Source organism: Akebia trifoliata, chromosome 7 (genome assembly GCF_017979445.1).
Source record: "Akebia trifoliata isolate Shusen 1 chromosome 7, ASM1797944v1, whole genome shotgun sequence".
Taxonomy (NCBI): domain Eukaryota; kingdom Viridiplantae; phylum Streptophyta; class Magnoliopsida; order Ranunculales; family Lardizabalaceae; genus Akebia; species Akebia trifoliata.
This window is the reverse complement of record NC_141381.1, coordinates 32594986-32611942: the sequence shown is the minus strand read 5'-3', so window position 1 is coordinate 32611942 and position 16957 is coordinate 32594986. Positions and strand designations below refer to the sequence as shown.

General features: G+C 35.6%; 1 protein-coding gene across 1 annotated transcript; it reads right to left on the bottom strand.

The window, feature by feature from the left end:
• Positions 1-660: 660 nt before the first annotated feature.
• Positions 661-16738, bottom strand: LOC147399170 (pre-mRNA-splicing factor ATP-dependent RNA helicase DEAH1-like). Its single transcript, XM_086448627.1, has 28 exons — positions 16478-16738; positions 16245-16371; positions 16000-16130; positions 15009-15194; positions 14821-14889; positions 13552-13638; positions 12769-12802; positions 12637-12691; positions 11415-11474; positions 11183-11254; positions 10265-10328; positions 10042-10121; positions 9796-9863; positions 9638-9695; positions 8854-8911; positions 8654-8722; positions 8449-8517; positions 8138-8227; positions 7588-7674; positions 6726-6841; positions 6572-6638; positions 5425-6465; positions 4676-4738; positions 3704-3827; positions 3518-3618; positions 2559-2621; positions 2389-2461; positions 661-952 (listed from the first exon to the last, which is right to left on the bottom strand). Exons 2-28 carry the CDS (start codon positions 16342-16344, stop codon positions 903-905), a joined length of 3135 nt encoding a protein of 1044 aa, XP_086304753.1. The 5' UTR covers positions 16345-16371; positions 16478-16738; the 3' UTR covers positions 661-902.
• Positions 16739-16957: the final 219 nt, after the last annotated feature.

The following is a 16957-nucleotide window of genomic DNA, read 5'->3' as shown; positions in this document are numbered from 1 at the left end:
AAGCAATTTATACATGTTCTTACATACTTTTGGATTGGACATGATTGATCCAAAACCAATCCAACAATTAATTAGATCAGATCCTTATTAGTTTGGGTCCTCATCAGAATCCAAACCCTAGATCCCTAACCCTAGTCCTTAGATCGAACGGTAAGTAGAATATACCTTAAAAAAATGGGTAGTAGAATATGAAAATATTTCAATGGGCAGAAGTTGAAAATTTGGCTAGCAGTCGTTTCATTCCTTGGTTGGGTAGAACCCAAAAAGATTAAACATCACTACCAGAGGCACCAGAACTAACATTAGTTAGGCTGAAACCATGATTTCAGACTACCAGATTTAACCCCATTTTACCAGACTTACCAAAGTCAACAAGGGTTAGTCTTCAAAACCTAATTTTCTTGTATACTTTGTATTTGAGTCAAACCACTAACACCCACTAAAATGTGCTCTTGTTTGTTTTCTACCCACAAAGCTGAAAGACTAAATCCAAGCCAACCATACATGGTGGTGGTTTCTCTTTTTAAAAGAGAAGCAATTAGGTCCCAAACAAGCAAAACAAATTCAAACCCATCTTCTCATATTCCAAAACTAGACGACAATATTCAGATGACTTTCAACCAGACAAAAAATGGGGAAAAATATATAATAGACAAGAAATTGATGATAAAAAATAAAAATAAAAAACTATTTATTAAAATTAATGTAGTGTTTTAATCTACACAGATCAAATCTAAGTTAAAAAACCAAACAGTAGGGTGAAATCTGACACATCGCTTCAGATGCCACCAAACAAAAATGTGCTTTCCCCTGCTAAAAATTCTACATGGTGGGTAAGAGCTATCTTTAGCTTTGCCGTAACAAACATATTTACAGCTTCTTATTTCTTCTCTGAGCAGTGTTTAGTCCATCGTTGCACGCCCTTGCGCACGGGGCATTTTCTTTGCACCAGCTGTGACATTAAATAAAATTTATTAATCTACACAATATAGGGAAATATTAACTCATTAGCTACATCATCAAAGTATCTTGCAGATTTCAATGTTGCAAATCATGTTAGATAAAGGTGACCTAAGGACAAAATGATTTTGCAATCAAGTTTTAGGCAATGAGGATGGAGAGACACAATGTACTTAGGTTACCCAATGATACCGCATGTACATGCCATCAATGCGGAACATCCAAATGTTAGGATCACCCATAGGGAAATATAGGTCAGAACCCCAAAATTCTCCCTCAGACCATTTCTATAAGATGAAAGCCCTCATGTGGATAGAAAAATCAGTGTGAGGACCAGTCCAAAATTGTTGGGGCATAACTACAAAGATTGACGAACATAATTGTGTGAATTGTACAAAGTTTCTCAGTTCTGGCCATTCCAACCACAGGCACCAAGTCAGGGTTTGGGATAAGTTGGAGAGGAGAAAATGCCGAAAAAATCAGCAAAATTTGGGAAGCTGGGGAAAAAGTCATGGAAATTATTAAAAATTATATATATACTAGATGCACATGTATCATAAGGGTCCGTTTGTAATTAAAATATGAGCTAAAGGAATTTTGAGAATACTATTAGAAGGAAAAAAAAAATGAAATTTTTATAATTTAAAAAGAGAGCTTTTGTTGCCATACCAATTTTTACTAAGGGAACCCCAAGATATGTACTAAATGCTTCTTTGACATCACATGAATTGGAGTGCTCTTAATAAGAGTTGGTGTGGCAATTGAATGTCTTGATTAAAAAAATAACCAGAATATAAGGTTGACCAAATTGACCCCTGATATTATAAGTTCAAATATGAAATTGGGAATGGGATTCAGATTCGTTAAATTTTTCTTTATTCATATTTAGGGAAAATATGCAATCAAACAAAAATTGCATTTTCAAGAAAAACTTTTTCTACCTATTTTTTATGAATAATTTTTTGAAGAGTGAACCTTTTATTTTTTGAAAGGTTGAAGTAGATAGAATCTGCTTGAAGAGTAGGATATACTCAATGGGTTTTGAGAAGTAAATCAAGGGTTTTTTTAACACTTTAAAAACAGGGGGATTTAGGTCTCTTTATTTGTGAGAAGTCAAGATTTCCTAGTAAAAATCAGATTAAAAAAATAAAAATACATATATATGTATTGGCTTGATCCATGATATTGGTAGAGAATAGATGTTAAGAGGAGGGAGGGGATATGATATGTATTTGATTGAAAGAACTGAGGATATTATAGGTATTTAATCTTGTAAATGATGTAGCGCCCACTCCAAGGTTTGTTGGGTAACAAACTTGGTAAAGTAATTACCTTGGAGTTGTTAGAACACCAAGGGAGTATTTTTAATAAAAATGCAACAGAGAGATAGTGAAGTGAGAAAAATCATAGGGGAGAGAGAGCACATACTATCTTCTATGTCCTTCAATTGGTAGTAGTGGGGTGCAATTTCCACCAGCCAATCGGGTTTTAATTCAGTAACCTGCACGATCAAACTTCCCAATTAGCTTTGATCACCTTAATTTGCTCTATGGACCATACGACGAGTGTGATAGCAAGATTTCTAGCAAAAAGATTACCTGTCTCATGTACTCCTTTGTAGTAAGCACCAGCTCGTGATAAATTACCCACCTAGGGAGCACCTAAAAGAAAGAAGGGAAAAACAGAAAATCAATAAGAAGTATACAACTCACATTTGATGCTTAGGCTTCAATAAAAAGCTTGTATGTATATGTAACTTCCTTTAACTTTGTCCGGGACAAATCTTGTACTCATTGTTTATAAAGATTCACTATGCTGAAAAATGTGTGTGTGTGTGTGTGAGTGAGAGAGAGAGAGAGAGACCAAATATCACGTCATCTAGTTCATAGACCAGGCAAGTAAAGTGATGGAAATATCATACTCTGATATCCGCCTTTCTTACCTTAGCCCTACATCCTATAAAAGGTGGACTTTAAGCTGCACAAAGGGGGAGCATTTGTATGAGGCCACCTCACGTGTAAGGGCAAGGATACAATGAAAAGGCAGTTGCGATTAAAGAAATTCTGATATCTGCCTTTTCTTACCTTAACCTCCTTTCAAATATTAAAATTAAAAAAAAAAAAAAAAAAAAAAAACTAATTTCGATGAAGTTTTTTTTTTGGGAAGAGGGAGCGGGATCGACTCCTATGGTAGAAGGATCCTACTACTAACTGTGCATGTGTATAGTACACGAATTCTTTATATTTACTTTTGTGATAAGTAAAATTCATTAGTCAAGAAAAGGAGATTGAGATGACCATCCCATTACAAAAATAGGGTGAAAAATGGGTGAAATAACCATGCAACACACCGCAGATCTGTAACCCACTTCACGCCTCACTAACTAATATCATAGACCCAATCTCATCTACCCAACAAATCCTCAAAAAAAAACTCCCCCTTGGGTTTGACACATTGCAAAACAACTTTGACATAGTACGTTCAAACCCAGCTTACCCACCAAAAAACAAGAAAAATTCGAATAAAAAACATGTTAAGGTATATATGGATATTTCACCTGTGATAGTCCAGAACTTGGATGTATATGAACTGTCTGAGGATTTTTAACGGTTCGATAAGCTCCACTCTTTTGCAACCTTGCAGAATGGTGAAAAAATCCTGAAGTGGAAGTAGAACTAGCATCAATAAAAAGAGAGAATGATTTTAGTTACAAGAGTCCTAGGGAAAAGAATTGTGTGGTTACCAGCTGTTATGGCCTTCTTTACTGCTTCCAAATCGTTGGGATTGGATGAGAGTTCAATTTCGACTCTCTCCAATAAACCCTCCAATTGATCCCTTATATCTCTGGCACGTTTCATACTCCTAACCTGACATATTAAAAGTAAAGACAAGAAAAAATTGTTAAGAGATAAAAGATTCATCAGACGTTAAAAAAAGTAGTTGTAGATAATGCTGAAAGGAGCCAATATAAAAAAGACACAGAAATGTGCGTCATTGCTCAAACCAGTACAAAGTGTCAAGATACTGAACCCCATGAACAAGTAAGAGGATAAATATAAAGTTTATACATAGGAAGGAGCAAATAAATATATAATTTTTAATATACATTAAAAATCACATGACCAATATATAAGTAATAGCTGAATTTAAAAAAAAAAAAAAGAATAAAGATAAGGGATTTTTTTAGACAGGCTGACGGCATGTGTCCAAAAAATGGATACGACACTGTCCAACAGCATATTCTTGGAGAACATGTCCTTGTTATATGAAGGAGCTTATAAAAATTCTCAACATATCGCGGATTTTCCCTGGTCTTCTTAAAGTTTAATTAGTAAAAGAAGTCTGACTGCATGTCTCCTACGCGTGGAAATGAGACTGTCCAATGCAGCAAGTTCTTGGAAAATGTAACCCTCTTGTTACATAGCAAGGAACGCATAGAAATTCTCAATATAACTTTCTTCCCTGGTTATTTTTATTTAATAAGTTATTTAATTACCGGTCATAATATTGAACCAATACTGTAGGAAGACATTAAATTGTTGATACAAAACTTTCTGAATATTGATCGAGTATTCAGAAAATTTAGTGGTGTGGATGTATGTGACTCAAATATTTCAAGAAAGCCATCAACCAAAACAAAAATCTACCAACAGAAGAATGAACAAAAAGAAAAATACGACGAAAAATGACCAATGTGAAGCACATCAGAGTCTACCTGGATGTAGTTCTCATAACACCATTGAGTGGAAAAGTTTGTTTCCTTCCATGATTCATAGACCTGACAAACCACAATAGCAAGTAGGGTAAGGACTCCGGGTGAATCATGAATTGAAGGTTAAAAAACAGATGGCAGTCGTCAATGGGTTTACAATACTTTATTTTGGTTTGGATAGTCAATGGGTTTACAAGAGAATCAAAATTAAAACAACAAAGGGAAATATGGGTTAAACCAAATAAAAATATAGAACAAAGATGTCATGAACCCATCACCCAAAAATGTCATGTGGTGAACTCTTTCAGTCACATGACCAAAAAAATATGCAGCCAACCCTTTGTTGTACCTACATACCTGCCTGATGATTTCTATCAGTTAGATATGAGGATTAATTTTTCATAATGTCCTTGAAACCTAATGTTTTTAGTCATGGGCCTGGTCCATGATGAAAAATGTTCAAATCCAATGACTGGATATTGTTCTTCATCACTTTAGCGTATAGGTGCACCAAGAAGTCAGCAGACAATTTGTGGGGATCAGTGAGCCCTAAAATATGTGCTACGAAGCAACTTTGAGTGCATACTCAATAACCCTAGGATCGTGACACTGCTAGTACTACAGGATCAATACTGACATGCGAGCATGTGTACCATTTGCACAGTAGAGAACCTTTATATTTATAGTACAAGTATTTTGCTGTCTTAGACTCTTAGTGAAACACCTTAAATACACATGCAATAGTAAAGCACCTTAAGCAATGCAATATGGTCCCCCACATTCCCAGTGTGAAAATTCAGCCTGGCATTATCAGCATGAACTTGTTTGTCCTTTGGACGATAAAAGATTGAATTCCCAACTGAGAGCATAGCAGCAATTGAAATGACCTCTTCAGAACACGTGTACTTCTCCGATGCAACTATCATTTTAGAAAGCATGGGATCAAGAGGAAACTCTGCCATCCTTCTCCCAACCTTAGTGAGCTCCCCTAAACTATTCAGTGCATTAAGGGCAAAGAGCAACTCCAGGGCTTTAAGTAAAGCTTCAGCTGGTGGAGGGTCCATGAAATCAAAATTCAACAAGTCATGAATTCCAAGGCTCTTAAGAGTGAGCACAGTGTTTGCAAGGTTAGTCCTTTGAATCTCTGGCACAGTATTGTCTTCCATATCATTATGATAATTGTAGGCAGTATACAGACGAAAGCACTTCCCAGGGCCAGTTCGTCCAGATCGACCGGCCCTTTGCATTGCAGATGCTTTAGAGATGGGATTGACTTGTAAAGACTCCATACCTGTCCGTGGGTTATAAGCTTTCATCTTACAGAATCCAGGATCAATTACATACTTTATCCCATCAATTGTGAGCGATGTTTCAGCTATGTTTGTTGCCAGAACAACTTTCCTGGCCCCTTCAGGAGTGGACTCAAAAATTTTAGATTGCAGTTCGGTTGGAAGGTTAGCATATATCGGGCAAATTATGAGTTCTGCAATTTTTGTTCCCAGTCCCCTAGTTCTATGTTTAAGAATCTCTTCTGCTGTTTCAATTTCCTCTTGTCCAGTAAGGAAGACCAGTATATCACCAGGTGGCTGGGTCACATGGATTTGAAGAACAGTGACAATAGAAGCATCTAAGTAATCAGCTTCCGGTGCTTTTGTATAGTGTATATCAACAGGGAATCGCCTTCCTGGTATTTTAAAAATTGGAGCGGAGTCAAAATAATCACTGAACTTCTCAGCATCCAGAGTCGCACTCGAAATAAGCAGTTTAAGATCACTTCGGAACCGAGCTATGTCCTGCAAGAAACATCAGTACAAGTCGGACAATTAATTAGAAGTGGAAAAGAAGAACATGGAAAGGCCCTCACAAAACTTTAAACAACTTGAAGGAGTTTGTGCTTGCCTTGACGAGACCAAATAAAATATCTGTGGAGAGTGTTCTTTCATGAGCTTCATCTACCATCACCACGCTGAAGATTTAGCAGAGGGAAAACATCAGCAATATATGAATTCTCTATCCAACATAGCCATAAATGTGACAATATAACTTAGCTTACCTGTAGCTTGCTAGATCAGGTTCACCAAGGAATTCCCTTAACAGCATTCCATCTGTCATATATTTCAGGATTGTCTTTTCTGAAGTGCAATCCTCAAAACGAATAGAATAACCAACCTAAAAGTAGAAAAGATAACGATCAGCGCCGGCTACTTGGAAGCTATTAATTAGATGACAATGTAAGTATATAACCTAGGGTTGGGATCAGTAGACTCATGGAAGGCGAGCTCATATGTTCACTCACAATCCCAACCCTGTAAACATGAAATGCAACGGTTGAAACAATATATGTATCTCGAGAATCCATCACATATCCCTAAGATTTCTCTAGACCGTTGGATTTTATGTTTACACTGTCAAGATTGTGAGTGAACACATGAGTTCATTTTCCATTAGTCTATGGATCCCCAACCTATAACCTAATGATTGTGGACTTCAATTGACACCAATAAATAATATCAGTACATGTATAGGAAGTACGATCAATATTATTTTGTTGTCAAGTACTTAGTTATCTAAGACAGAGAACAAAGGGGGAAGTTTTGATCTTAGGTCTGCCTTCACCACCGTAATTTTTCACAAGAAATATGCTCCCATTTTTAATAGATTTTTTGGTATCACTTGGATTTTCCTTGTCCAATTATTTCTCTTTTTCAAAGTTGGCAGTCCACAGCCCTTTTTTTTTTTTTTTGGATAATTGTAGAAAATTATTAAAACAAGAAGAAAAGAAATGGAGGCCGAGATAGCCCCGATACAAGAGAAGGGAAAAAAATGCATGTTTTGGTTATTTTCAATGTTAAGTCTATTATTGAGATAATATCTTGGCAGAGTACCGGGCCGCATTTACAACCCAAAGGATATACCTCGTGACCAAGTTTAACACCCATTTCTTGGGAAACTCGTGCAGAAACACTCATTGCAGCAACACGGCGTGGCTGGGTACATCCAACCTGTGGAAAAGAAGAAAAGATTGTGATAATCCAGGCTAATAAAAAATAAAAATAAAAGAACTGCATGGATAACTACGCAAATTGTTCCATGTGATCAAAAGTTCACAATAAATAAATTAGGGAAGTGAATGCAACAAATATATCCCAGATCATTATTCAGCAGAAAATGCATGGAAGCCAACCTATGAATGATTTTGCTCTGACTCTTCCTCCGGCATCAATAGACAAAACAGAGAAGCAAGAAATATAAAGGACCGGTAACCATAAATTAAAGATGCACTTCTACAAAATCAATGAAATTGTAGAAACTTTCCAAGTCATAGAAGACAGATCGTGCCTACCATACTCAATTTTTAACAAATGAAGCAGGATACATCACAAGGTGGTGAATCATAATTGTAAAATTGCCTTAGTGTGTTCCTTTTATTTCACAATATAAAATGAAATAAAATACTAACCATACCTTTCCACGTTTAGTGTACCCAGCTTCATGAAGATATTGTGGAATTTGAGTAGTCTTTCCAGAACCAGTCTCTCCAACAATTACAAGAACCTACAAGAGCAAGAAGACAAAAAATACAAGTTGCATTTTCAGTGCAATAATGTGAGCAAAATTAAATGACCGCTTACGAACATAAAAGGTTTTTCCGGATACATAGACAACGTGTATACACAAGTGCAAGAAGCCATAAAATTCCATCAACAAACATGTTACTTAGAAGGCTCATAGTAGTTTAATGGGGAACATAGATCTAACACAAGAACTTCATAAACCTGATGATCGGAAATAGCCTGGAGTAGCTCTTCTCTATAAGGATAGATAGGCAGAGTTTTTCTATCGTCCTGAATGAACAAAGCAAATATTAAAAGAAATTATATAATGCTAATGAGTTCAAATAGTATGTCCGGCTTGGACACTTACTAGACAAAGTTGGAAAAATTCATTCTAGACAAAGAACAATGCATAGGAAATGCACACCTGAAGTTTTTGTAACATTGTTTTGTCCTTGAAGCCCTCAGGTGACTCGGAAGGTAGCTCATCCTCATACTAACCAGAAAAAAGAAAATTTAGAAGGAAAATATATATATAATCTCGCATGGAGAACATCGTACAAGAAGACAAAACAGAACTGCCAATGATAACAGAAAACATAAACAACTGAAATATCTTCCACATACTTTGACACCATCCATAACTGATGCCTTGATGAACTCAATCTGGTCCTCAAACACATACCTAGACATTTAATATTTAAGAGAATTATAAGTAAATATGCATTCAGGTATACAAAGAAATGAAAACTATGACAGTGGCATTCCAAGAGAAGATCTTATTTTCTTAACAAACTGAAAACTATATATATATATATATATATATATATATATATATATAGGGAAATGTTCAGCACCCAACCATTTACCCAACAATTTGCCCAACATGTTTTGTCCTACACGGGTTAGAAGTTTTGGAATGGGCTGATTTTTGGCAAGGATGATCTCTATGGTGAGAAGATCATCCTCACCAAAAATCAGCCCATTCCAAAACTTCTAACCCATGTTTACAAGTTGAAAAATCGTGGACCATCCATTTTTTGTAAATCATTTGTGATGGGGTTAGAAGTTTTGGAATGGGCTGATTTTTGGTGAGGAGATCATCCTCACCAAAAATCAGCCTATTCCATAACTTCTAACCCATGTAGGACAAAACATGTTGGGCAAATTGTTGGGTGCCGAACGGGACCCACATATATATATATATATATATATATATATATATATATATATATATATATATATATAATATTATAACAAAAAAATTCTTATTATCTCTTCTTGTTTTCTTGTTTTTTTTCCCTCTTCATTGAGAGGGTAATCTTGGCCCCTTCCTCTTTTGATGATTTTAATAAAATATCTTTACTCATTAAGAGAGAACAAAAGAAATGGTAGCAATCAAGTAACTTACTGATAATCATCTGTTATTTGTTTTTTGTTTTTTGAACCATACTTCAGGGTTGCCTTTCCTGCAAGACAGTATTTTTAGATTAAGAACATTGAACAATAAGATGAACTTGAATACTATATTTCAAAAATTTAGTGACGAAAATATCAACAAGAATTGACCAATTTGATGCTCTTCCCATGCCTCCTGTTCTGCAAACGGGTTCATTTTATCTCCAGAATTTGGGTCCCTAATCACAACAACGACAAAATTATAAACTTAAACAGACATACAACACACAGCAATGTGCATTTCCAGAACATGAAGTTCATATCCCCATCTAGTTGAAAAGGAGTCTCTAAGGAATTGTGATTTGTGCACGTGTATGGTTGTGGTGAACCTTGGTGTCTCATCAAAAGAAAACTGACCTGTACCGCTGCACTGCTGCAGCAAATCTCTTTTCCTGATTTACAACCCCATCCTGGTCATAGGCTTCAGGCATCCTATACTGCACTTCAAAACAAATTTAAGAAACCAATCCAATCATTTACTAAGAACTTCAATGAAAGAATAGAGTAATAAACACTGATTTACAAGAGACTACACATCAATAAACATACATAATGTACCTCTCTATAAATTGGCATTTACCTCATTGATATCATCCAAATCTTCAGATTGCTTCTTCACTAGCTCGTAAATTTCTTTCTTGTACCTTAAAATAAACATGCCATTAGGCTTATCAATGATGCAAAAAAGATTATTCTTTGAAAAATTCTTCTATATGCTTCGTGTTAGGACCTTTGGAAGGAAAGAAATCAAAGGATTTTAACATTGTATTATGGTGCAGAGAAAAAATGTACAACGCAGTTTAAAGGGCTCACATAGAGTGGATTCATGGGCAGTTCATTGTCACATTTTCTTAGTGGTTGGGGTTTGTCATTGGTGGAGGCTTTTGAAGGTTAAGTCAAAGCCAAGATGAACAAGTTAAAAGACATGTCATCAAATTTTACAGTTCGAGTAAAGGATACCATCAAAAATTAATATTGGTGTTAGTTGTGTTGGGAATCTAGGACTAGCTGGAGTTGGGGAATGATTAAAGATGAAAAAAACATGGTTCTTAAGGCATTTTCTAATCCCATTTTTTAATCAGTACTTTTTCAAATCCCATTGGTGTTGTGGAAACCAGGAGGGTAAAGGTTGGATTGTTTCTTCAAGGTTTACAAAACTTTAGAGAGAATTTTTCTAGAGGGAGATTAAGCTAACACAAGATTAGAGAACTATTGAAAGTAGCTTTTGCACGTAGGGAATTTGTTTCTCTAATTTTTTATGGGAATAAGGGTGAAAGAAGGGTTTTGATCCCATGTCTGTGATACCATTGATCACATAATTTACCAACTTACCATGTTGGCACCTTCCCTCATTCTTTTTTTCTTTTTTTTATTTATTTGCAAAGTTCTTTTCATATCATTGTAATTTTTGTAGTACATAACGAAATCTAGTTACTCATCACAGTACCAATCATTTTGAAAAAAATCAAGATGCTTACCCAAGTGACAACCAAATTACCTTAGCTCACGATGTTCTGCTTCAGTCAGCTTAACACCTTCAAAAAGATACTGCTCATCTTCTATGTCATCCCTGAGATTGACATTGGTTTGCATGAGATCAGAGAAATATTATGGCAATAAAGATTGAATTGGAAGGCCAAATATTAGAAAAGCATTAAAAAAATCTATTATTGGAATAAACTACATTACAGACAAAATAAACAATGAAATGAGGTATAGTTCTGTCATACCTGATCTCCTCCAACTTCTTTTGCTCTCTTTTCTTTAAATATTCTTGTCTCGAAAATTTTCTGTGACAGAAACAAGACTATTAAAAACAGGACATGTAATTGATACCTAGGTAAATCAATCAATTCAACCAGGAAGCTGCAACAAGTTACAAGAGTAGGAAGTATTTATGGGTCATTAAAGAAAAAAAATTAAGCACGTTAATAGACTCGCCAGTTTTATATATATATTTGATTGATAAGATAAAGAAAGGATACAAAAACAAAGGGGGAGGTCAAGGTGACCCGCCCAAAAGAAAGCGGAAAAAAACAACACGAAACAGAAACAACAATAACCGCTAAGGTATTTCAATACTACAAATGACCTCCCACCGAGATAAGAACTCCTCGAAAAAGACCCCTCACCAGGTTTTTATATTTACTTAGAAATGCAGATGAACTTATGATAAAAGAAAAACAAAGAGATCGATTCCAGCTAACGTTTCTTATGCCTTTTTTATTTGAAAGTAATCTCAGCAAATCCAAACCATCCTCTCAATCATCTAAAAAAACTCAGTTAAATACATTCCAAAAAAAGAAGTTTTCTCTTCTGCTCCTTTCCTTCCTTTCTTCTCCCTAAACCAAGCAACCCTAAGCTACTCCTATAGAATACTGATCTTTCTACAAAGAACCAATCATTAATCTTTTGTCCACTTTAGAGTAATCATCATCACTGAAGACTGGTCCCCAAGTCCCAACAATTTAATGTTCGGTACATATGCTTTTCAGTTTTTATTTCAGAATACAACCTGACCTCCCCCCCCCCCCCCCCCAAAAAAAAAAAATAATAATAATAAAAAATAAAAATAAAAACCAACTGAGCTTTGCTAATCTAAATCCAAACTCATAACCCAAATAGTCTGTTTGATGAGCATCAAGTAAATCTAGCTAGGTAAGAAACTCAGTCACATTTTAAGGTTATTGTCCTATTTTCAATTGTGTTCCCCATTGTTTCAATATTTTACCAAGCATTTCGTTAACTCAGCCAAGGGACTGACTTTCATCAACTAAGCCAAGTCAAACTCAATGCTCAACATATCGATGGCCAAGTCAACTAAGATTTTCTAAAATTCACAGATTTTCAACTAAACAGTATCTTTAGAATGGTTGGATATGGAGCGCAATCACAAAGAACAAAAACATGTTAATCATTAACCAAGCACGACTGAAGAATATAAAGATCAACCTTAGAGTCCCCGTCTCATTTTCCTTCGAAGCTTTGGATCTCCGAATCACTTCCTCTGATATACAACTGTGTATCAGATTGAGCCAGATAAAATAAATAAAGGGATGTGTGAATTAGTAACAGGATTTATACCTTCCTCCTTCCGTGATAATTTTGGTTCTGTCAACTGCCAATAGAAGATAATAAGAAAAGAGAAGGTTATTTCATAGGAATTCCAAAATTAACAAAGACCACTCTATAATATGTGCAAAAAGTTTCAACCTATGAAAACCATTGGTACAGTTATAGAGATAAGTAAATGACACAGCAAACCGTGAGAAAATAGAAGAAATTATTCGCCATATATCCAGCAATGCTAATATATGAACAACTGTACATGTAAATACACATTTAGCTGTGTATACACAGGAAAAGAAACCTGCTGGCAGCCAGAAATTTTTTTTTTTTTTTAAAGTTTGTTGGGGGGGAGGAATTTTCTCGGCATATTTAAGCCAGTAAGTTCCAAAACCTACCAATCACTGAAACAGAAAGTGGAGCAATCTGGCATCCATACACTTTCGTGGCAGATCCCACCGGAAGTCACCAATACGGATGCTATATATGCATGTACATATAAATATTTATGTATGGATGCACATGTGTGAGCACATAAACATACAAATATATGAAGAGAGAGTAAAACTCAAACACAAATCCCTGAAGCGATTAGCATAAAGATAAAGAACACTTTAATATAACATTAGGAAATGTTGCTCTAGGCATGAATTGAGTAAATTTGCTTCTGTTTTAGAAGTCACTTTCTCATTAGAATACTTTTGGTCTTTTCAGGTGCCAACTAACAGCTATCTAATGCATGGATTCAGCATGACACCACTGATAATACCGTGTGTGTGTGTATTAAATTACAATGCATACCTTCCGTGTTCCTGCTGCATCTCTTTCTCTTATGTTCCTCTCCAGCTGTTCTCGTTCTTCCTGGTCACGCAATCTGGCTTCCTCTGACTGCATGAGGAAGAAATAAATCCCATATTAGAAATAAAGAAAGATATGATATTTCTTAAATAGAATTCTGTGTGATGACCTTACTAAGGTATGAGTGTTTATTACATTTACCATGATTAGAAGATTTAAATGAACAACAACTCAAAAACAAAAACAAAAAATACATGAGGAGATGGAGATCTTCACCATATTGCACCTTTTTTTTAAATGCAATGAGGTCATTACAAAAGCAAATCAGACAGGAATGATTATGGAAAATTGCATTAGGTGCATCATTAAATGAAATATTATATCAGAGAAACTCTAAATGAACAAAGAGAAAAAAGAAGAATATTAAGATTTTTTTTTTTTTTTTGATACATGGGTATCCAAACTTGGTCCAACTAATCCCATGGACATGCCCATTACCACTTCCAGCACGTGCCTTGTGTACCTGGCCTTTTAAAGCACCAGGGTGGTTGCCAAAGAAAATTTGAGTAAATAAAAGAATAAACAGAAGACAAAAAATCTTCCATACAATGGTACACCGTTTGCAGTAATGAAGGGATACTTTCAAATTAAAGGTCTAAAATCTAAAGAGAAAAATAAAACAACTACATACCTCCCCCACCTAAAGATAGGGGAGTCATTGCTTACCCAAGGAACGGGTCCAAAATGGTTCCAACCATATGGGCCAATTAAAGCCAATGGGCAACCCATCCTTATAATTTTGTAAAATAAAGAGGGTAAAATCAAGATCTCAGCTCCTCTCCAAGGCATGTTTATTGGTCACTCACTTGTCATCACTGTCATCGGACCTACTAATAAACTCACTCTGATCTTGTTTTCTTTTCTTCCTCAGTAGAAGTTCAATAAATTTTCTTCAACAATTCCATTGCTTTGGAAAGGATAATCATATACCTTGTATATATTTGGAAAGTGTATTACAGGTTTGAGGTATTGCTCATCGGCCATATCCTAAGGATCCTTATTTGTAAGAGGAAAAGAGACAACTGTAACTTGAAAAGCTCTTGCTTAAAGCCTCTGAGCATGTTTTGTATTTTCACTTTTCAGAGCTATCGATAAGAAAATAAATCATATTGTTCTTGAATTTTTCATGTTTCTTTACAGGTTTACTTCATGTAATAGAGAAAGGCCAGCATATTGAGTCGTGGTTCCTTTAGAGAAGAAAAAAAAAGGTACCTCGAAGTCATCTTCATCCTCGGTGATTCGTCTTCGAACTCGTCTTTCTTTTTGTTCTTGAGCAATTGCCTGCAACATAGTATCAAATCAAAACAGAAGTAAGAGGTGTACAAGAAAATGTTGATACAACCCGCTTACTTATATGGGGGAAAAGGTGAATTCTACCAACAAGAGTACAAAAAGTATGCCTCGTCATCTTCATCGTCTTGATTATCAGTCTTCTTCCTAAAATGCTTTTGGCGGGAATCCGCTTTCTTCGATTGGGATATTTGGTGATCCCCACCATCATCGTCGTCATCATCAGCATCCAAAATCGCATAACTCCTTTGCTTCCTCACCAACATAGCTGCTTCTTTTTCTTCTTTTTGATAAGTCTGATGTATAAAAGAAAAAAAAAAATAAAGAAAGATTATGAAGATGATTTTGGTGAAACAGAAAATAGTCAGTGCAGCAACTATAGAATGTTGCTGAATTTGAAACCTTAGAGAGATATTAGTTCGATATTTTAAAAGGCATCAAGGAGTGGCCCCAAGCACTAAACACACTATTTATGGGATAAATGCTCTTCTAAATATTTTGGAGGCCTCAAAATTAAGAGCATTCCTTTGAGCAACTCGACCTTTTATTAAAAGCTAGCTCGGATCCCCATGTCTAATCCCAATTCTTTCCATAGAATTCTTGAAGCCAAATATTTTAAAGTAAAAAGTTTATTAGAAGCTTCTTGGGGACACTCAAAACTCGTCTTGGGGGTGGAAAAGCTTCCTAAAGGAATGCCTCTAATGAACATTGGCATAGATTAGATTATGGGTCAAAGAAACATAAATCATAACGCATCAGGGATCACAGTAATATCATGTTAAAATCTATACCAAATCAAAGACAAATATCAATAACAAAGCTCATCCCATCAGTCTTGACCCTAACAATGAGGATGAACTCATTTGGTCCCCACAACATGTTGGATCGAATTATAGTTTCCACAGCTTAAGGGATGGCTAAACGAAAGGAGGAAATTAATAGCAATGCTAGTAATCTTGAATTTTTGATTTGTTAGACAAAAACCGTGACTTTTATCCTCCAAATTAATCTTCAACATATCTTTATCTTACCAAAAACTAGAAAAAAAATAAATGGGTACGGTACTGCAGAACGAACTCCGACTAATAAGTAATAACTTACATTCAAACCAGAAGCTTTGCGAGGAACTCTGACAAAAACCTCTTCGGCAAAAGTGCGTGTTTCTGCCGATGACGAAAATCCAAACTCTACAAGTTTGCCCACAACCTCAGCAGGAGAACCCGCTTGCTTAGCTGCAAAATCAACAACGTTATTACAATAAGAATTGTACCCATTACCAACACATTGTTACATTTTAAGATTAAAAAACGAAAATCTAAAGCAGCAAGAGAAGTTTGGGAACTAACACAATCCAATGATGTATTGAACAATAGTGGACTGAGAGTATCCTAAAAGCGAAATCAATTTGTCCGAGACCCACGTTTTTAGATTGCTTGAGTCCGACATTTTCTTGGAAATTTGAGAATGAGAACCCTAGATAAGAGAAACAGAGAGAGATATAGAGCTTAAAGGAGATTACAAATTTAAAATTGGTTAAAAACAACACAATTTAATCAACAAAATCGATCAATTAGTATACCTAGTTTAGAGAGACGGAGAAGATTGAATTTGGATAAAGAGAGAGAATGAGGTGGTGCCGTAAAAAGAGGTTGAAGACATGAACTACCTAGGGTTTTAGGGGCAGAGAGAGAACCAGATTTTATGGGTTTCCTAGAGTCCAAATCTGCAGTGCAAGGAGAATGGAAGGTGAGAAGTTCTTCGGCTTGAAGTTCAGGCTTTCTAACAGTAGAGCAGAGGTTGAAGAAGACGACTAGACGCACAAGAGGGATGAAAAACTTAAAAGAAAAAACAGATTTTCTTATTTTCATTTTGAGTCTTTACAAAATGACTCGCCAGCTGGCATACTCAATCAACTCACTGACGTGGACAAGTTTGGAAATCGTAGATCTTTCTGCCTCGGGATACACGACTCTCTCGGATACACTTTTGCATGGGGAAGTGCAATCGTGTACAAATCTACGGTTCCAAACTTGTCACGTTAATGAGCCGATTGAGTATG